The 23114-nt window shown below is 39.9% G+C and overlaps 1 protein-coding gene across 1 annotated transcript in view; it reads right to left on the reverse strand.

The window, feature by feature from the left end:
* The window catches only part of KCNH1 (potassium voltage-gated channel subfamily H member 1), a 195221-nt gene that overhangs the window by 93711 nt on the left and 78396 nt on the right, over nt 1–23114 (reverse strand). The window contains exons 8-9 of the mRNA XM_086629140.1: nt 8941–9140; nt 5027–5279 (exon numbers count right to left, since the gene is read on the reverse strand). Of these exons, the coding sequence (XP_086485266.1) occupies nt 5027–5279; nt 8941–9140 (453 nt within the window). The remainder of the gene's footprint in view (nt 1–5026; nt 5280–8940; nt 9141–23114) is intronic.

Consider the following 23114-nt stretch of genomic DNA (forward strand, 5'->3'; position numbering starts at 1 on the left):
GAAAGCAAGAACATAACAAATGCAGAACAGCTGGGAAGCAACACTTGGGATAAACTGCTTTACTCTTTGGATAAACTGTTTTATGTGGGGATCTGTTTTTTTCTTTTTAACTAAACCTTCTGGTAAATGTTATTTTTCTCATCCATTGCTCAGCTCTGAAGACCACAGTGGTTTTCAAGACTTTGTTTTTTAATTGCTAAATAAAGGCTTAAAGGCTCCCAGTCTCTAATCAAATCCACAAGACTAATCTCCAGTCTTACCATCCATACACACAGGGCCCCCTTGCAGGGATCATCAGGACCACTTCAGCAACCCTGAACAATTCACATAAGTGAAGATCTGTTGCTCAGTCAGGCCCTCTGGGAGTCATTAATCGACAAATTTTGCAGCAGCCTGAAAATTTAAGGACAAGACACTGCTTTCCCCACTGCTATCTAGAAAAAAAGCCCATCGCTCTAATTTCAAGGGTCGTCTTTCTCTCTCTAGCCTTTCACTGGAATGTTTTCCTAAATTTTAAAGATTACTCCAATCACAAGCAGAAAGGGTTGGAACCAACCTGGGTCCAAGAATCACTTGCTTCTTTCAGATTTCCTAGAGAAAAATGATCTTCTGTTCAATCTTGAAGTACAATTATGTCAGTCATATCTAACTTAGAATTTATTATTTTCCAGTAAGATGAAAAATGGTTTTCTTGGTCGTTCAGATATTTGTACATACACGTTAACACAATAGAAATCCTTTTCTAAGAAGGCCTCCTATCCAGTCCTTCCGTGAATTTCCAGAAAAAAATACGAAAAGTTAATTTTGCTACTATGCCATTATTTTCTATCATTTTAATTAAATTTTCTATGCACACGTGCAATTGGAAACATGACACATGAACTAACGCTTCCTCTACCAATGGTGAGGAGAGCTTAAACAGGTCCAGACTAAAAGGCTGGGGGACCAAGGAAGTACCCTGTTAGCCCCAGCAATGGCATGTCATCTCCTCAGCTGGACTTCTAACATTGGCTTCTTGATTACTCTAGTACCAAACAATCTATGTTCTCACGCTGCACTATGGAAATGTGTACCTTCAGTGTGTAAAAAAGTATTAAAAGTGCATTGAAAGGCAGTTCAGGTCTTCAAGCTTCCCTAAATTAAGAAACAACGAGCTACCCAGGCCTATGTCACGCTTCCACTACGATTCCTTTTCCCCTGCATAGTTCAAAGAAAGCTGCAGCTAGATCTGCCTGGAACACATTTAATTCAGGAAGAATCTTTTAAGAAGATATTAGTTGAATTTAAATGTAGCAGATCTCTCCTGAGCATGAGTAAATTTTAACTTTTCAAAGACCTGTGATAAGGTCAGGTTTTCAGATGGCCAGTGGCTCAGCCTGAAAGGTCTGCTCCAAAGCAGCAGAGCTGCCAAATGAAGTACACATAAATGGTCGATTGTTTTCAACAGTGACAAACCAACCCATTTTCTCTAACCACATTTGGATAAGTGGGTAAGTTTTTAAGCAAGGGTAGTTCAAAGAGATATGTCAGTCTCAGATGGATAAAGCAGCATCAGCCCAAATGGGAAGGCTTAGAAAAGTTAAAAGCAGAGCCAAGTTGAAATCAGTCTCCTAATGGAAGTCCTGCATGACCTGTGCTTCGCTCAGTTCTCTTCAGGGCAGGGACTGTGTGATTTGTCTCCATCTTCCACAAAGTGCTGAGTGTACGTCAGCACTTCACCCTACGCAACAGCAACAGTGTAAATGGAAGAACAGTGAACTAGAGAAAACAGAATTGTATATCATCCAAGCAGCTTCTCACTAGCTAATTGTCACTTCTGTGTAATCCCACTCACACACTTACACATTAACGTAGAAAACCATAGTAATACAATGGCTTTTCTTGCTATGTCTTCCTTTTCGGACCCATTGGTATTACAATGAATCACAAATAAATAAATCACTGGGCTTAAAAGTAATTTTCTACTTTTTTGCTTCTGTGTCCAAAGATTGTGTTGCATGAACATCAGTAATTTATTTCAGCAGAAATTTTTGACAGAATCCAAAAATACGTCTTTCATCCCAACAAAACAAGCTTCATACAAAATGCATCAATTTCTTTAAATTTTTACTGTAAACATTTTGAAGTATTTTTTTTTTAATTTACTCATTTTTGTGTTTGTCTCTAAGTCAAATTAACGGGAAAGGCAACCTTTGAGGACACAAAAAAAAATGTACCTTTTTTTCACTGCTGGCCTGTATGCAATTTCTTCCAGCTCAGTGCTCGTATTAATCCAAGTCAATTGAAGTCAGTGCCTTGTTATAAGAACATAAGCCTGAACTGAGAATATACCTGTCTCTTGGGTATTACACAGAACTGATCTGTAAGGATATTATGCATGTGTCCACAATACACTCCAAATTCCAGGGCTACACAATACACTTTAATATGCTAGTCGGCAAGGCTAAATGATTTGAGAATTTGAAAATGTTTCATATGAATTGGATCTTTTAAGGATTAAGTGTAGCTTGCCTTTGGTTTATATAATGCTGTACAGTAGTCACACAGATGAATTTAGAGATGTGAATTTATTCCTCTACTGTAAGGAAGATACCGGCTACATTGGAAATTGCAAAGGCTGCTTTATTAAGGGACAGCTAAAGCTGAGCAAATAACTCACCTTGAATAATTTATGCACTTATTTTTAATTTTTATTTCAAGAGTGTCTGAGAGAAGATTATGGCCTTTTCAACATACCTCATAACTGAAATTACCCTACGGAATTCCTCACATGAAACCACGTTACATGCCTGATGTTCACAGTTATGCTTAGTTGTGACTGGTAAACAATGGCATAGGCTGTTCTGGCTGAATGATCAGTAACAATCACGTTTCTTGTACAATGTAGACTTTTTTTTTCCCTTGTAATGCTTCATTTTGTCTGCTGTAGTTCTATCAAGAACTTGACAAGTTTAGCTGAACATGAAATTAAAAAAAAAAATCATCGCTATTCAACAGATAAGAAAATTGAGAGTACAAAGAAGTTAGAGAGGAAATCCTGACCCATCTCCTGCAGCATCCTTTGGTAATGTGGTGGCTACATCATGCAATGCTGAAGGAGAAGGTCCAATTGATTTAGAATAGCGAAAAACTTAGTTAACCACATCATTTCTTATCAGGATAGAGAAACCTTCAACAGAAGGCTTCACAGCCTAGGGGAGGAAGGTACACACACGTGGAAGGAAAGGGATTCCTTAATACAGAAACTGAAACACAAAAATCGATACATATTTATCCAAAACGAAATCTCAGAGAATCACAAACAGATCTCACTTCATTTTACTTTCCTCTCTGATTACAATATTCACAAAGAAAATAACAGAGCTCATCAACTTTAGTGTGAGCCAGAGAACTGACTCCAAATTCCGTAAAGAAAAATAAAGGTCTAGAGAGAACAGGATCAATAGTTACTGTCTCAGGAGAAGAGCAATAACAAAATATTTCTATTCATTCAGATACCAAATGATCAGCCTCATTTATCTGTAGCTATCACTCTGCAGCAGCAGAGATTAGGGGTTCAGGTTTCCTTAACACTAATTTCTCAAGGAATCTAGGCCAAGTGCTTTCTAAGGTGACTAATATGATAAAACACGGAAGTTACTAGGAAAGATAAGGAGAAAATGTGTATCTTTAAAGGACATTTTAAAAAACCTATTTCAATGCTTTTTACCTATACTGATTAAAGAGAGCAGCAAGATGTTTTGAGGTTTTCATCTCATGATGGACACAGGAGAAGGCATTATGGAATGAACGGTGACACAAACTGAGAGCCTTTATTTTGTTCTACGTTTGCCATGTTAATTCATGAGAGTTCAATATGGCAAAAGGTAGTATGTTCTTGACATGCAACTTAGAAAAGCAGAATTTCCTAGTATCATACAGCACTGAACAGCACAGGTGATTCCAGAACAAAAGAGAACCAGTTATCTTCCTATTTTTCACCTTTTTAGTTTCTTGTGTGGCACAAAATATTATGAACTTGATTCACCAAATTCATGCTATGCTATATATGCAATCCTGTTCAGAAGCAGAGGAAAACTGAACTCAGCATATTTATTAGCCCCCTCATTTTCCAGTAGACATTCCTCTTAGGAGAGCTGAGTGTATGTGCTCAGAAAGAGTAAGATTACCAAGCTGTTTACTTCTCTTTTTCCAGACTGCTATGAGTGACAGGTACTGGATTAAGCCACCGTGAGAATTTACCTTATCACAAAAGGGTCTGACAGAATCAAATGATAAGTATCACCTCCTCAGTGCTCCAGCCACCCCATGATTCATCTACATCTATTGGATTATCACACTCTTTTCTCCTAGCTTTGCCTCAGAATGTTGTTCACCCCACTATCAGCTTCTTTTTAATGCCTCCACCCTAAAGCTGTCATTTCAAGTTAACACAAATCAGCTCTAAATTTTTATATTACTTTGACTTTAAAAGAGATAAACATTTCAATGTGATATCTTAAATAAACCTAATTGGAAAGTTTTCAGCAAAAGTGGGTTATTTTTGGGGGATGGGAGGGAGGCAGAGAAGCCAGGCACTTTAAAAATAAGTTTCCTGAAGTCCTCAATGGAATTTCTAATGAAAAGAGATGTGGCAAGACAGGGAAAACCCCAAGAATGACCAGAATCTCAATGCTCAAATACAGTTTTCATTGACAAAAAGAAATAGGGTTGAAGCAATCTGGAGATGAGATGATTGCCCTCCCTATTTACCTATGTGGAACAGGAAGGACAAGTCAATGACTCCATGCAATGCTCCTCCATGACATTAAGCAAGTTTTTTTCATCTCTCAATTTTTCCAGACAATAAACATCTAACACCATACAGCTGACAAGTTCATTAAAGTATACTTCACCGGGCTGCGGCAAACCTAACTTAACTTATTCTTTAAAAAGCTTCAGTCAAGTGCTTGAGTAGAAGAGGCTATAAAAATGCTCTATGCATCTATATTTGGGCACAATGCATGTTATCAGCAGTGAAACTCACCCAATATAGCAACGACTTCATCATCCTGGATTACTTCCAAAGACCCCGAAACCACAAAGCAAAGGCTGTCGACGCTCTCGCCAGCATGGTAGATCAGGTCTCCCGGGGCACAGTGCACCGTCTGAAATTCCATGGCAAGCGCTCGAAGGCACCCGTCGCTCGCCAGCCTGAAGGCCGGGTGCTCCTTGAAAACTTTGCGGTTCAGATGCACGCAGATATCTGCTCTCATGTCCTTAGGGCATATCTGCAAAACCTGAGGAGGAAATCCGTCAATCAATTCCTGTGCACGGCTCACACGTGCCTATTATCCCTATTTTACTACACAGGGTTTAAGAACTACTTTTCTCCTTCTTAGAAAATTTCTAATCTCAGTCCGTACATTTATTTTTATAAGATTTACACACATAAGCCACAATAATAACTTATTCTGCTTTACAATACCTGAAGGAAAATAATGTTTTCATCTCAGCAACATGCTCCGCTGGATATTGAATTACCAGGATAAGGCCTCAGGTTTTTAAGACAATAAAACTGAGAGCACAACAGTACAGAAAGTGGTGGAGAAAAGCTTCCTGAAGGATTGTTTCTAGAGGGTAGATCAGTCTTTCAATAGGCAGATTCCATGAAAGGTCTGCACAAATTATATGTTCCAAGTGAGAGAATACTGTATAGAGTAGAAGTGTAATCTCATATCCCTTTAGCAAAAAAAAAAAAGGTTATTAAAAATTTCATTCACTCGTAATATTGAGATTTGCAGGTATTCAAATTCACCCCTCAGTGGTAGTAACAAGTTTTTTGTTCACACAAGAGAGAGACTTTAAGGTATGATACAGTGTTGGATAACTTTTTATCTTCTCCAAATGCAATGTTGCTCATGACAATTCAGGATGTGTGCTCCTAAGGGTACATAAAATGACACTTAGCATAGCGGGTATCAGTGAGGGCCATTTCTGAAGGTTTTTAATATAATACAGACAGCTGAGTGGAAAGAATACAGAATTACTACTGCACGTACAGATTAAAAGTTCCTGGCAAAAACACTGGAAATATGTAACATGAACAGGGTTTTTGGTATGACAAAATGCTTGAAGGATAGTCTGTGATGAAGTACATCTCAGGATGTATTATTTGAGAAAAACATTGAGTAGTATAAGCCTGTCTCATTTTTTTTTTTTCCCCAGTAATAACTATTCTATCCAATAAGAAGCACTCTGAGTGGGCTTCAGAGTTACTCCTACCCATTTTCCTGGATGGAGAGAGATGGCTGCTTCAATGCAAACACTCCTGAAAAACATAAAGGTAACGCAGGAAGCACAATGGCTATGCCTACACCTCGCAATGGAGCTCTGGGCAAGATCTGAGCAGAGAACCAAGCTCATAACTCTGCGCACAGCACTGGTTCGAAGTGTTAATGCCTGCTGCTCCAAAGGCAAATGACTCTACCACCAATATCATCGTCTTTGGCCCAGCTCCAAGCAGTCTTGCTATTACAGATATTACTTCTGAAAGAGATATATTTCTATAGCACTTGAGTCTCTTGGCTGCCCCGCAGGGAGCAGCGGCTGAACCCGACAGTTGTCAGTTTTTCAGGGTCACAGGAACGGGTTGGGGCAGCAAGACCAACATTTAACATGGAACACAGGCGGTGGCCATAGTTGTCTTTGCAATTACCTCATTTACTCTGGCAACAAAAATATTTTGTATTTGCAAATGCTTGCCAAACTTTGCTACTGGAATTACACACACGTGCGCGCTTCACAGTTACTTGAATATCATGCACGAAAAGGGTTGTTGTAATAGAAATAGTAGGAAGAAAACCTGAAAATACAAGAGAATATTTTACATGAGGCACTTCTCCAAAAATGCTTCGGTTTCTGAGTCTAAAAGGAAGTTAACTCATTTTCCATTCTCCATTTAGAGAAGTTGTCTCCAGACTTCACAAAAATTAAAGCAATTAAGACATTTGAGAGTTACAGGCAAATGGCAGAAGACTTTCATTTGTATGGGAGGTAAGAAACATATCTTCATGGATTAATTTTAGAATCTTTCAGCAGCTCTTGGTTAAATTTTGTTATACTGGCATTTTCTAGACTTACAGACTTTGCTTTTAGCTGATTATTCACTTGGCATGCCTGCAGTTAACACTGAATTGACAAATTTGTGGCCTACAAAAGAGTGAGAAGATTGATTCTGTATTAAGTTCATCCTTAAATATCTGCCTCATCTGTAGAAAGCTGCACTGCGTTACACAGCAGCACAACCACCACTATTCTGTCACAGGAGCAACACATGTTTTATTCATTGCGCAGCATCCTAGAAGTTATACACAGGCATCAAACTAACAGAGCTCAGACCTGAGAGTTTATGGATTGGCACAGCCGTTAGTCAGTCTTACATCTGCTCGTTTTTGCTAGGCAGATGAAAGTTGATTTCTTGGTTTTACCGTCATCACTACCGGCAGTTCAGCTACGAACACACCAGTTATTGAAATCAGCATTATAATAAGCTCTTTGATGTCTTGATAATTGGAGACTTTTTTTTCCCCTCCATTTATTAAGATAATTCTCCAAGGCTGCAGAGAGTTGTGCTTGGTTTGGTTATTCTGCTGTCTCCAAAGGCATCCTTAAAGCCTTTTTCTCCTTAACAGAGGAAGCCACGAATTAACTTTGAAGATAAGCTAAAACAAATATGTTTTACATAGCAGTTTTTTCTTGTTGCTTGGTTAAAGTGATGAGAGAAGCTTGTCCTGGGGGGTGAATGAAAGCACCAGCATTCATTGTGTATCCTCAGATGCTGTCTCTCCACCTTCCCCAAATGCACCTACCTCAAAACCCATAACCCCGCGCAAAGATATTTTGTGAGAAAACAGGCAGAGTAGCTTCTGATCAGCGCTATCCAGCACTAAAACACTATTTCTTTCCAAAAGCTGGTATGACGGACAGTGCTTCCCTGAATCACGGTTTGGGATTTAAATGACAGATACACTGAAGACCTTTCTAGAAAGCAAACAGTACCGTGTGTACCCATTGGTCTCCAGGCAGCCCAGTGCAAGGCCACATCTGTTCTTCACTTGCATAACGATGCTTTAGCAGCTAGACAGAAATGAGATTGTTTGCTCTTTAACAGCATCATCTACAGCTCTGAATACCAAATTAAGCCACGAACCCAGAAGGCTGGTAACCAGAGTACGGGTATGATTTCCTGAATGAACCTCCCCACAAATCACGTCTCTTTACGAGCAGAAGAAAAACAGTATCAATTTCCATAAAAGCTGGCAACTAATACGAAAGCAGCGAGTAGCTGGTTTTGTACATTTCTTCTGGTGAAGGGCTATTTATTCTTTTAAAAGACACAACGAGAATTTACTGGTAAATTCAATGGATTCAGATTATAATATTTGCCTCACATAAGGCAGATTTCAAACAATACATTATTATTACAGTAATGACTTCCAGCTTTCAGTAATATCTTTAACCTGCACACAAAATAGTATATTGAAACACTATGAAGAAACAAATTTTTACTTTGTGTTCAGGCCCACAGAGCTGCAAACAAACTCACTCAACAGAAACATTGCAAAAAAGCTCATTTGAAGAAGTTCTGAGGTCGTGATAGAACTTGGGACTTTTTATTTAGTTATCTTCATTACTTACCAAACACCAAGCTCTTTCCTTCATCATTTTTATATTATTTTATACCTTATCACCAGAAAAACATACATACTTTTACCACTAATGTATGTCAGCATAACAGAATAGGTGAAATACTGCATTTGAAAGTTTAAAATTAAGGGAAGCCATCATTTGGAACTATTTAAAGAATATTTGTCATATTTACTAAGAAAGTACCTCCTGTTTATTTTAATGAAACACTTTCAGGATGTGACTTGTTTCCTTGCAGTTTAATTTACTTACCTTTTCAGTATCTATTCCTCTGGACATTGACCAGGTGGAAACGATGTAATCCATCACACGTTCACTCAGTCCTTTAGGGACCTGGTAGAGCTTTAGAAAGTCCCGGACACTGTTCAGCATTTCATGATATCTGTTTGTATTAGCATACATTTGCTGAAATATGGTTGTCACATTACCAAAAATAGTTGCATACAGAAGGGCTGTAAAAAAAGAAGAAAAACAATAGATATAACACATAATAAATTGTGATGATCAGTCTGTGTTCCGCTGTGTTGTAAGACAGGAAACGCCAGGCCCACAGAAACGCTTACAATATCAGTGCTTTGTTAGGAAGGTCTCACAAGCACAAGCATTTGTGCTTTTGCACATGGGTCAAGGCAATCCCAAGCACAATTACAGGCTGGGCAGAGAATGGATTGAGAGCAGCCCTGAGGAGAAGGACTGGGAGGTGTTGCTTGATAAGAAGCTCAACATGAGCTGGCAATGTGCACTGGCAGCCCAGAAAGCCAATCGTATCCTGGGCTGCATCAAAAGAACAGGGGCCAGCAGGTCGAGGGAGGTGATTCTGCCCCTCTATTCCACTCTTGTGGAACCCCACCTGGAGCACTGCGTTCAGCTCTGGGGTCCCCAGCACAAGAAGGACATGGACCTGTTGGACTGGGTCCAGAGGAGGGCCACGAAGATGATCCGAGGACTGGAGCACCTCTTCTGTGAAGACAGGCTGAGAGAGTTGGGGCTGTTCAGCCTGGAGAAGGGAAAGCTCCGCGGAGACCTTCTAGCAGCCTTCCAGTACCTAAAGGAGGCCTATAAGAAAGCTGGAGAGGGACTTTTTACAAGGGCACATAGTGATAGGACAAGGGGAAATGGCTTTAAACTGAAAGAGGGGAGATTTTCATTAGATCTAAGGAAGAAATTCTTCCCTCTGAGGGTGGTGAAGCAGTGGAACAGGTTGCCCAGAGAAGCTGTGGATGCCTCATCCCTGGAAGTGTTCAACACCAGGCTGGATGAGGCTTTGAGCAACTTGATCTAGTGGAAGGTGTCCCTGCCCATGGCAGGGGGTTTGGAACTAGATGATCTTTGAGGTCCCTTCCAATCCAAACCATTCTATGATTCTACAGGCCACCTTCGGCACTACAAATAGAGGACAATCACCTACTTTTCTGATGGCAAGTCCTGCAATACAGAGATCCTGAAACACAACTATTTGTCATTGTCTATCAAACAATTCAGTAGTATCCAAACCCTTTTGAAACCACAATAGAAGACATAAGAATTTTAAGACAAATAGCTTGACAGCAAATACTTTAAAATTTCATCTCTGGTTTATAGTGCTGTGTTGAAATGCCATCAGTGACAGATTTCCAAGCTTTAAGTGCATTACCACAGTAGTAAGCCGAGTCATCATTACCCACCTCAGTGTGACAACAACAATGCATCAAAGCAGAAGATGGAATATGTAATAAACAGCTACCATGGGTCAGTGATTTATAGATGTAAGTTTAATAATACATAAAAACTCGCATTATGTTTCATATTCTTCAGGCAGAAGAACAGCAAGGCCTGAGGCAAAAGCTAGAGCCCTCCAAGGCAGACCACTGCACAGCCCTTCTGACTTCATTCAATGCAGTTATGAAGCCAGCTGGTTCATCAAGATGGGTTCAAGAATAAACATGAGAAAGAAAAAAAGGCAGTATTTCCAGGTGCAGAGCGAAGCATATGAAAACACACAGGACTTGAGAAGATCTGCCTGTTGAAGCCCAAAACAGAATAGATGGTGGAAGTCTCTATGGTCATATTTTGATGGCTTCCAGAGGCTGCAGCTGAGACTTTTCCAGTCAATCCAGCCCTGAATGAAAAGAAGCCTCAAGGGGAGCTTTCCTATGTAGGGAATCAGGTCTGTGACAAGTGAGAGGCTGACTGCAGAGGGAGAGGAACAGTCAGACAGCAGATGTGTCAATAACCACCAGTAAGTGCTCAGGCTTGCTAAGGAAGTTCTTCCTCTTTATCATTTCCTGTCCCCCAAAACAGGCACCAAATTGTCAGCATTATATGTGATCCACTCAAGATAAAATTAAATAATTGAGAATTCATATTTATAAAAAAATAAGATTTTATTTTGCCTTATCTAAATACTCCTTTTTGCAGTTTATTTCTTCCTTCACTCTCTTTTTTTTTTAAAAAAAAAAAAACATTTCCTTATCCCATTCATTCCTTTGAGAATGCAGGTATATGTTCAGGTCAGCATTACAGGCAGATATCCTTAAGCCAACTAAGAAGCTTTAGGGGCTTTATGACCAACAAAAAAACCTTTGATAACATGCAAGAGAAACGTACACGACTGTCTTTTTCCCGATCAAGAAATGCTATTTAAACTTAAACTTGCTCAAGGCCTTTATACTGCTGATTCTCTACAGAATTCCTTCTTGATGCTGTATGACTTCTTTTCTTTTTATGAGTTCCTGTAGAGACCAGCTCTCCCCTTTTCCAACTACCCCTCTGTACAGACAAGTATAAAAATCTATATAAAAATGTGCAAACTCAGTTTAAAAAAAAAAAAAAAGTGGAGAGTATGAATAGGGATACAGTGATCAGAAACATACAGCTTATTTCTCTGTATAACCTTAATTTGTGCTTGAGCTAAACCATACCTGGAAGTCTGATGCAATGAGTACTGAAGAATGAAGAAATGTTTTAAAAACAGATATATTACAAACACTCCTCAATCCATGAGTATTTTGTATTTGAACAGCATTAGCTTTCCCTAACTATGTCCTGTTTTGCTCTCTAATATGCAGATGAAAACACAATTCTACAACATTGCTACCTCAGGCCCTACTTACATGGACTTTTACCAGGTTCCCTAAGAGAAACCGAGCCCAGGGCCTCTGAAACTACAAAGTCCCACTGGCAGGACACTGCAGCAGCAGAAGGCATCCACAAACATCGTTATTCTGCCAGCCAGTATAGCACTGATAACAGGCAACAGATTTAGGAAGAGGGTCACAAGCAAATTCTTATCTGTAGATTTCTCAACAACCATACTTGTGCACGTTACAACTGTCTCTTGCTCTCTGGTGAACAGTGAGACCTGCTGGTTCAGTATCTTGGGACGTATATTTCTATGCCAGCAAAGGTAAAATGGAGTCCCCGCTCTCTTCCATTACTGTCCAGCTTCATGAAGCCTAAAGAAAAACCAGAAATTTGGTTCTTCATTTTGATTATTATGAGGTGAGTAGTTGTAGAGCAATTTCCACTGCAAATTGCAGCTACCGTGCTCCAGTGTGACAATTATCTTGGCAAGAAAAATTATTCCTGCCTACATTATTTTTTTTATTTAAAAAAAAAAACTAACTTACAATTCTTAGTTTATCATTATCTAACCACTTTATTACTATTAAAGACACATTAAAGCCACGGATTTTTGCAGCCTAATATTGAGTAGATACATTAGCATATTAAACGTTGACCTCTTCTGCACAGAAACAGCTAGCTGTGTGCCTTTCCTTCTTTTCAAAGGAATAATGAAATATTCTGCAGCCCCAGAAAGATTTCAGAATCAGAAACACACACTCTACTATAGGAAGAAAGTTGGGCAATTTATGACAGAGAAAAATCTGCAAATCCTTGTTTCAAGACCGAAGGAACACTGACATTAGACGACTGCCTTGTAACAGCAAGAGTGCAGGCCATATGCCAACATCCAAAGGTCCCTGGAGCCCTTGGCCAGAGTTTGTAGTGTTGCCCTATAGACTCTATAGAATCTACTAACTCCTTAGCAGTCCTATGTGCAGGGGATCACAGGAACTAAGGAAAAGTATTTCAAGGGGCATAGGAGGATGGGAGGGGGAAATGTCCTCATGTGAGATGGATTCAACTCAAGCAAGGCCACAAGTGCACCATGCAGAAAGATCACAAATTAATCAGATCCCAACAGCTTCCTTGGATGCATCAGCTGGATAGAGGCTGTGCAGTGGTTTTTGAGGAACTGGGTCCCGGAATAAGCCTGTAGCAACCATGCCTACACACCAACCAAGGAGAAAATTTCTTCTTCAGAAGAAGCAATAGCCCGCTCTAACACTGCATACAAAGCTGCAGCACATCAAACAGACAGCAAACATCTCTCCATGAATGTCAAGATCCCTCAGAAAAGATAGAGCCCCTCCTACCCCCCGACATTAATATTCTTTGCTGACAATAGATAAAGAAAAACACATTGTCCCCAACAGTGTGGCTGCCCATTTACAATGCAGTCTGTGTCACCCCATTTAAAGCAGTGTTTAAATAACGTCAAAGATAAAAGCATAGCAATTTCAATAGCCAATTACCCGCACAAGTGAATCATGAAGGTCAGACACAGGTTGGAAAGGTCACCAAATCATCTGCTACTTTTAATGATGTAACAAATAAGAATAGAGAAATAAATACGAGTCAGTGTAGGTCTCAGCTACCACAGTAAAAGATCTGGGATCTGATTTTAGAATTATAAGAGGAAGAATTTCTATCTGTAAGAATGAGAGGTTTGCAATTACCCCAATTACAGATGTAAGTGCTGCATGCAGTTCCTGAGATGAATCATCAGATTGATGATGATTTGTTCAAAATGCACTCATCCAAAGCCCTTGCATACAAAACGTGTGCAGAAGAACCATACAGCAACAAGTGAGACCAACATCAACTAGTGAATAACCTCTTTCATCTTGCCTCCAAGAGTTGCAGTGCTTTCTAAAACTCAACTGCCTTCGTTTTCACTTTCTTGAAAGCTGATCCAGAAAGTCAGTCTGTCTGTCTCCATTAACAATTAAAAAAGCAAAACAAACCCCTTTTACATAACAAAGGAGTAGCCTATGCTCACCTAAATACTATTCAAAGAGCAAGCACCTGGATTTACAAATAGTAGATGATTTAAATGTATAATTGCACTTTCATTTCACTAACAAGTTCCTAGTTTACAACAACTGAGTTCATAGATGGCTGAGAGAAAACAGCGCCCCAAAAACCTGTTGCACTGTATCACTTCTCACTGAAGATGAAACGTAACCGCAAAGTAACCACAAAAATTGCATGCCTCAAAGGCATTTTTCAGATAACATTGTTGTGAGGTCACACAAAATTAACATTGATCAGATAAAAAGAAAAGCAAAAATTAATAATTGTATGGATTATAACATAATTATATGAGAAAAACACATTGTTTTTAAATGTGCAATTAGAACAATGTAAGAGCTTATAATTGCTTGAGATTGGGGGTCTTGATTAGCAGCAATTACGCCTACTTATGGGTAGAGAGCATGCAGTTAAAAGAAAAATGCTGAACTGTTAATTACAGTCTGCAAGCAAATACCAAACTGAACAGGTATCTAACAACGAATTGTTTACAGCACTAGTTTTGATAGAATTGTTATTTGCAGTCTTGCAACTTGAAACCAAAGCATCTAAAGTAAGATTTACTTATTGAGCATCTATACAACCTTCTAGAACAGTACAGAATGTAAACAGGCTGCCCCATTTTCTATCAAGACAGATGCAGATCTTTTATCTACTTTTATATTTTATTAATACAATGTATAGAGATAGCATTTCATTTAGCAAGTCAAAAATAAATGTAAACAACTCAGCCATAATCTAATAGATTAATTAATACTATGTACTTTACGAATTTTTCACAATATATTTACATAACATTTTCACATGGTATAAAACAGATTACAATTGCTATTGTCTTCTTATCATGTACATCAATTTCTGACTTTCACAACTTGGGGAAAAAAGACATTTTTTTGAAGTGAAAGTAAATTCCCAGAAGGAGCTCTCCTCTATGCTGTTCTAGTGGCTGTTAGATCCTGCTCTTCCCATGGCTCTCTATTCTCCCGGACTGAACCAATACACTGCTCCACCTCCCTCCTCTCTTTCACTCCACCAGCTTGTAATTTGCACCTCAGCTTAGGTACGCCACAAGCAAAAGCAAGGCAGTAGCGATGGCAAAGATCAAAGAACTGGCACACTACTACCAGTTGGGCAAGTCTGAAAATCAACTCAATGGCAAAGAGCAAAGCAGAAAGCCTCAATAGGCCATGAAGGACAAGCTCATCAAGCTACACAGCAGAACCACTTGACTTCTAGGATGAAAGATGAGAGACCACAGGCAAATTTTATTAAACTCTTACTCAAATTCTACTGCAAATCTTCTCACATTCATCATTACATTTGCTGAAATCACCCTACTGATGACAGATGGGACATAGAAGGACTACACTGGGCTCCAGCTACAACGGAAACGTCTCCCCTGCAGAAGGATAGGTCACCAGTGAGAGGACAGCTGATAAGGGCTAAACAACAGAGCATCAGAGACATCTCATGATTTTTTTTTTTTCCTCTTTCCATCACCAAAAAGAAAAAAAAGAACTGCAATGGAATGAAAGTCAGAGACATAAACAAGGGAACAGCTGCTCTAAGAAGCCACTTAAGCAACTACCAAGGACTAGAGTGGTAGAAACATCTGTGCACCTTAAAATAGGCTGTCTGCAGTGTGCAAAGGCAGAAAGGGAAGAGTTAAGAACAGCTATGGAGCAAACACCACAAGCAACTCCCACTGCTTCTCTCCTCACACCCCTTCCTAACTCCACGAAATAAAAGTGGACTGCTACTACAGCAGCACAGACCCACTTGTAAATAACCTCCTTACATTTTGCCTATTTAAGGCTTAATATGGAAGAAGAAAGGTAAGTGTTGGTAAAACACCAAACCTTCCAAAGATACTGCACTCCAGCATCCCTAACGATGCTTCAAAACTGAAGGTTTTTTTATTTTGATTTGATTTGGTAGCACCCACACAGCTGGTAGCAGCAATCACAGGTGTTTTGGCTCTACAAGAATTTCACAAGCCTGGGCATCGTGGGCAGCACAAATCTCTAACAGGTTTTGCTTTTTCCTCCAGCATGTTTGGGCTGAGATAAACAGCATGGGAGAACACACAGACCAAACTGATCAGAGGAGCGATTAGAGCCAAAGTGAATAAAAGCCAACAAAACAAACTTCAGCATCAGCCCTGCAAGAAAGCTCTCCAACACAAACAGCTCTCTCTAAGCTCACAGCAAAGGGCCAACACCAGTTTGCACTCTCCGAAAGGCTGCATTCTTGGATACAAGAGCCTGCTTACGAAAAGAGAGGACGAAGGCCCCACTGGCAAGCCGTACAAAAGAAGGGCGCCTGTTACCTCCAAGGCCAAGGCTCCTACTTCCGTACAGCAGCACCTGACTAAGTTAACACAATCTCACTAATTAACATTGCAAAGTCTGGATTTTGTGGCAAATTAGGAAGTGTTCAAACAAGTAAAATGGCAAAAATCCTGATTCACAAAACTCGTCATTGATTTGTTTTGACAGCTACAGTTTAGTATTATATTTGCACAGAAAGGCACTAAGAGCCATCCAGAGGGGGATTTAATGACAGATGCAGACTCCGTTGCAGCCAATATGCTCGCAGAAGAGCAGATTACTAAAGGAATCAGATGCACAACAAGTCAGAACCAGCCTGTGAGGACTTGGATGTCGTCTTGGTTGCAAAATTAAGGAATAAGAGTCTGGGCATACATTACACTTGTGCTGTAAAGGGAAGTCAACAGAAGACGACGCAAGCATGACGCTGAAAGGAGTTAAAGAGAAGGGCGTTCTGGATACAGGGAGACTTTGAAATCCCCAACCACGAACTTCTCTCACCTTCAGGAAAACACTGCCACTTGTTCTTTATTCTGTAAACAAACAGCACTTGCAGACCAACAAGTTCACCTGACTCTTCTCACTTAAATTATCTGAAGGCATAAATATTTCTGCAAGGCCCTGTACTTCCACTGACTGGTTAGTCCCAACAAAGTAACTTCATTTTACATCCAAAGGTACAGGATAAACCAGATACGAAGATTATATATTCTGCTTTGACTTACAGGTAAATTCTTAAACCTGCCAGACAGCCATGACTAACTGCAAACACAAGAATGCCCAGTAATTAATTGAAATTAGGGCCTTAGCCCTTGAAACCAAAAAGACTTTCAAAGAACCATTACAGTTTAATTGATGAGTCCACAGAAAGCTCCTTGCAGAAGCAAATTTTGTTTCGGTCAAAGCACAACAATATGGGATAGCAACAGGCAAAAAGATTTGCAAGGGGAAACATCAGCATGATTACTCAAAGGAAAGAGTAGAGATAAAGGAAGAAAATTCCACAGAAATGGCACTTTCCAGGTACCTCTCCATGTTTTATCCCCCATAAGACAGGTTCATTGCTGATAAGGTAAGACAGAATGTCCAGGAAATGTACTGATTTTCACAACTAGTAAAAACAACTACAATTCCTGTAAAGAACAAGATATTTATCAGAACACCTTCAGGAGGGTCATAAAGAGTTTTAAATGTGGAGCAGGATCTTGATGATGTTTTATGTTTTAAGCATGTGTACTTCAGTGAATGCTAAGCCTTGCTCTAGACTAAGCCAATTTGATTATCAAGAGGAAACTAACTGTACAAACAGATTACAGCTGCAAAAACCATCTGTATTCCAAACATATGAGGCCAGGCTCACCAGTGGGACACTATTATCAACAAGGGATGACTTCAGCTCAGTGTATTCACTGGCAGGTTTTACCATGACGAGAATTATTAAAATGGCAAAATCTGATTAAATCCTCTGCAATTTGCAAGAAAGGACACTATTTTACTGTTTTGTAGAATTTTATGGACAATAAAATTTAAATTGTCTAGAAAATTGAAATGTATTTCCATTTCATTTCCCAGCACTAATGAACAGATCAGCATTTAAATGACGACTGAGCCATTTAAGGGCATCATTTTTCTTCTACAATTTATACAGGGTAATGCTTGGCCATTTTCAATTACTTGGTTAAAATTAAATCTCCAGATACTGCTTCCAGGTTTTTACTGACTTGCACCAATATGAAGGCTTTTGGTTTGAAAGCTGGTTTTTATCTACCCTCAAATTAACTGAAATGGTTACTCCCAGTTAGAAGCAAACTCCAATATTTTAAAAAAATCTATTACTGAAATAGAGCTACACACACACACACAAAAACAACAGTTTGGAAAAGATTAAAGGAGTGAATAAAAAGGAAAAGTTGGTCTCTTTTCATGTGAAAACTGCTTACATACAGTAGTTTTTATGGTTCCTGTTTACCTTATTTCCTCTATGATTTGTATTGTGTTTTCCACAAAGCCTTGCAGGAGGAAAATCTAGAGAGGCTCAAGGAGATTGTCTTTTATCTAAACATTCTGGCCTTTCCCTACAATAGTTCCACACATTCTGCTGGGCTTTGTACTGCTGGCTCAGGCCCATTCCTGAGCCTAATTTTACAAAAACCTACCTGTGGCCTTTGAGAGTTCAGAACTGTATCTGAATTTTGCACAGCAAAGCCATCATCTAGCGATTACGCATACAAAATTCTGGACTGCGCTTCCCCTCATCATCGATGTGATGCAAGAGTCTGATGGCTAAAGTCCTGTGCCAACAACTGCCCAAGCAGTGTTCTCCAGTGGCATTCCTTTTGGTCATTGCTCCAGACCTCATTTAAATAAGGTATCTTATATTCGAGTGAGATACGTGGAGTAATCCTTTGTTCCAAATAATAAATGGATTCAGGTAGATTCCCTCTACTCCCACCAGAGAGCCCAAGTGGGAAGTTGGTAGTTGGCTGCATTTCTTGCTGAGTATGTTCAGATTTGAATCCACCAGTAAGACTACAAGGAGAGAGGACCCAAGGCCTCCCCTGAGGCTACAGTGATCTCACTTCTCATTAGGCTTAAAACCTCAACTCAGCTATGCAGCTAAACACAGGCTTTAAACACTACTCCACAGGTGTGAGCATGTATGCCTGTGATTAAAGTTAAGGTCACAGTTAGGAGAAATACTAAGACAAAGCAGCTCTCTTCAAACACTAACTTTCATCCACTGACTTACAAAAGCTTTTGCTGCCTATGTAGCAAGTACATCACAGTCTTTTTTTAGGCTTTGTCTTCTCCGAGAACAAAAGAAAAAGTAAAATTTTAATGCCTATAAATCATCCCAATATAAAAGCAGAGTGGGATGAAGGTACTATGGTTTCATTGTGAAGTGAACCAGAGGTGGGTGGTAAGTGCTGGCCTCACCCAGCCCGCTGATGTAAAAATTGCACATCCCTTGTCCCACAGATTCCAGAGGAAAGTAATTTCTTTGGATTAACTGCATTGTCCCCAAACCAAAAACTAGTTAAACAAAACCCTCAAAACATGAGAAAGTGTGTAATTGAGACTAAGCCTGGGTCTTCTGTAGCTTATCTGACTTACGCTCACTAGCACCCTTCAAGCTGACTTTTCTCCAAGCAGTCACACTGCAAACGAATGGATACCCGAGTTAAAGACAACAATTAGTCCTCAGTTCAGATCAACTTTTCTGTGAAATTAAGCCCCTAAAGCTACTGCACTTAACTGGACTGTGCTGTACCTGGTTGCTTTGCTTCCAAACAGCTCGGGCTCCGAAGCTTCTGCTGCAATAACCTTGGTAAGCCAGGCTCCCGGAGTGGTGTTACTTCAACAACCAAAGAGAGACTGCAAGATGCTCCTCAGTCGACACCTGCCAATCTCATCTTGCACAAACACATCTTGTACTTCTGGGTGCAACAAGTACAAACAAGTTATGTGACTGTATTCCAGGGTTTTCAAACCCTTGCCAAACAAACCTAAGAACAAACCGGTCCAAAAGCTTCCCTCTTCTGGTGTCAGTAAATAGCTACAAATATTTAATGGTGTTCCTGTCACAAATAAGAATACTGAAGTTTTTCATTATGTTGAGTAAGCCAATGTGGTCTGAGATAAAGATGACATTCACAGATGAAGACAAATTTGAGGTGGTTAAAGAATAATTATCACTGGAATGACTAGATCTGAGTCATGCTCCTCCCACACACATCACAGATGTGCTTGCAGACCAGAATCAATAGGTGCATACAGCATGTACAGGAATGCGAAATGGGAAAAGCTCACAGCCAGTTGCTTCTCTAGGGGGCCTGCTTCACTGACGAGTGAAATGACAGGTTAGTGAAGACACATATGGCTTATCAAAAAATAACCGAAGCAACTGTTTTGAGTTTTTAATGAGAAACCACGGATGACTGCATGTGAGAAGAATACCTTTCTCTGGAGTGGTGAAGAGGGTTATAGCCCAACTGTCAGAAAGGGGTAATCATTATTGCTCCTATGGCTCCAGTCTGGAAGACGCTTGTCTTCCAGGCTGACTCTGCTGTTTTATTAGAACTCAGCAGGACTAAAAGCAGCAGTAAAGGTAAGCATGCATACAGCTGGGAGTTCCACACCTACCTTCTAGAAAAGACATATCATTCTATTCAGGGCTAGATGTTATTGCATAAGAGATACTGTCTAATTTCTTTTTAAAGTAAAGATTACATAGAAATCATCTGACATCTCAAAAATGTCAGGTAGCTGCGTTCTGTGCTTTGTTGAGTTTGTTAGCAAGCCAGCACAAAATGCAGATATATTTGCACATACACGAACTTATACAGTCAGAAGAAATCATGCAGTAATATCCCACTGGGACCTTTTTAGAGAACTATACTGCTTGTGCAGTGCCTGAACCAGCGAGGCACACAAGAATGGCATTTGTGGATGCTAATAAGCGGAAGCTGGCCAACAGAAAGTACAGAGGACTCTGAAAGGTAATGAAACACCTCTGTCAACAATTTGCAGCTACACAACTCCATCAGTAGTTGGGCAAAGCTTTTCCTTGCTTCGGGAAGAATGATTAAGGAAGAGAGCAACTGTACTCCCCTGCAATCAATCTACATCTGGGATACAAGTAGCCTGTGTTTCAAATCTCAGTGCAAGAGCAGAGACTTGAACTCAGGTCTCCCATTTTCCTGTAGAATTCCTTCACCTTTAAGCAACTGGGTATTTTGGGAGAAAGAAGAAGAGTTTTTACTGTTAAACTTGTTCCAGTCCCTATAAGTACAGCAGGGACATGAACCCAACATTTCCATATCCTTCGAGCCTTTTAACCACAAAGTAATTGATTAGAATGGGAGAGGCAGATATCTCTGGCCATAAACACAGAGCTCTCTGCTCTCACCTCTCCACGGAGTAATGCATTTTCTGGCAGGCACGCTCCAGGAAGCTTTACTTGGCCAGCCCCAGCAGGTGGAGAACACCTACTATCCTAGCACTCCTGAAAGATCCTATGAGAAAGGTAATTTCTGAGACTGGTTTAAGTGATTTCACATGGGTGTATCAACAAAGTCTTAGGAACCCCAGGGATAAAAGGTGGCTGTAACAATTAGTAAAAGTAGCCAGAATCTCAGTTGAAGTTAGCCCTAGCACATCATCAGGAGTCAAACCTGAGAGTAAACTGTTCATCACTCTGATAAAGGGCACATAACATCAAAACAACAGCTCCTCCTGAACTTAAAATCCTGATCTTCAGATTCCAAAACGAAAAGTCCCGACAGTTCAGATACCCACTCTCTGCTGACACAACAACACTGGATCTAGCCTAATCTCGCAGCAGTCCCAAAGCAGTCATTAAGGAAGCATTCTCTGATAATTCTTGCAGATCAAGGATAGCTTTCGCATCAGAGGACTTCCAGAAGAGAAGCTTTTGCAGTTATCACAAGTCTTTCCCTTGTTTAAGTTCTGAAGAACATGCCCTCTGTAGTTGTCTGCCACATACAGTATCACCTATAGCATCTACCAAATCTTCTTAAATTCTTCCTTCCCACTGATAGAGGCAACAAGAAGATCTTACAGCTTATACAGTACTTGCAGACTAATAGTAGTAGTTGGGAAAACAATTGTGGTAAACATATTCCATGTCATTTACAGGCATTGAAATTATCAAATTACAAAGAAGTAAAAATGTAGGAACTCATTTTAGCACTTAACAAATTGTGGTAATAACCTGCATGCTCATCTTTTAAAAGCTATGCGAAGTGAAGAACCGTTTGTAAGCTGTGTGTGCTACCATGAATATTCATTTACTGGTCTTAGGAACAAGGCAAGGATAGAATGCTTTTCAACAGCTTGAATTTTTGATATTACATAGCTACTACCAGCTGACAGATATTAATGATTCTTGACAGAATACTTATCTCTGATCTGTTGCTGTAATCAATCAGCACATGAGCACCGGGCTATTAAAATATTTTTCTGTCAAGCTCACTTGACATGCTTTGAATGGTACACAGCCTCAGTGTTGGGGGTGAGTTTTTTAGGTTTTTGGTTTGTTGTTTTCTTGGCAGTGTTTAGGGTTTTTTTTAAAGAAGAGAGTCTACCCGCAAACCACACAGCTAGATTTTCTGGGTAAGTGTCTCTTGAATCTGTCCCTAAATATCACTCCTGATGTTGAGAATTCAGGATCTAGTCACCATGGTTTTGGCTTCCTCTGACAAATGTTCCTCTGATGGATAACCATCTATCCTGCCTTTCTCCATCTATCCCGCCTTTCTCCATCTATCCCATGTGCACACACATACACACACACTCTTCTTTAAACCATTTCCCCCTGTCAAATTCTTGTCATCTACCTGGCCCACTATTATTCTTCATGCTTCTTTCCAGAAGTTCTGCCCTCCTGTTTTCTCTCACCTCTTCCAATTTTCTACTCAATACTCTGTCTTCTTCCAGCCTTTCACGAACCTGTCATGGGAGCAGTGATTTAGCAGTCTCTCTGCATCACAGAGCCTGCAAAATTTAAATCAACATCTTAGCAGACCCATCAAAGAGGCTGCCAGACCTTCTTGGCCTCAGTAGAGAAGCCTAATGACTAGGAAGGAATCAGAGTTAAATTAGACGGTCAAGAGAACAGCAAGCTTTCACAGGTTGGAGGAGAGGAGGAAGGGAGGGACAGGGATGCAAGCCTAAATAAGTAACAATGGGGATGGAGGAGCAGAAAAGGAAAGTAGGTGAGGTTAGGAACGTGGAACACAAAGCACCAGACAACAGCTGAACTGGTGATAAATACAGAAAGAGTTTAAATGCCCAGTTTTCTGGACAGGCTTGTCTTTACTGATACCAATATCTTCGAAGTCAGAAAGACACATTGGTAGCCCTGCAGAGGGAGGGAATAGCTACACAGTGGTATGATATGTATAGAGCACAGTAAAAGACATTCTGTACAATTAAGAC

The sequence above is a fragment of the Tauraco erythrolophus genome, chromosome 2 (genome assembly GCF_009769465.1).
Source record: "Tauraco erythrolophus isolate bTauEry1 chromosome 2, bTauEry1.pri, whole genome shotgun sequence".
Taxonomy (NCBI): Eukaryota; Metazoa; Chordata; class Aves; order Musophagiformes; family Musophagidae; genus Tauraco; species Tauraco erythrolophus.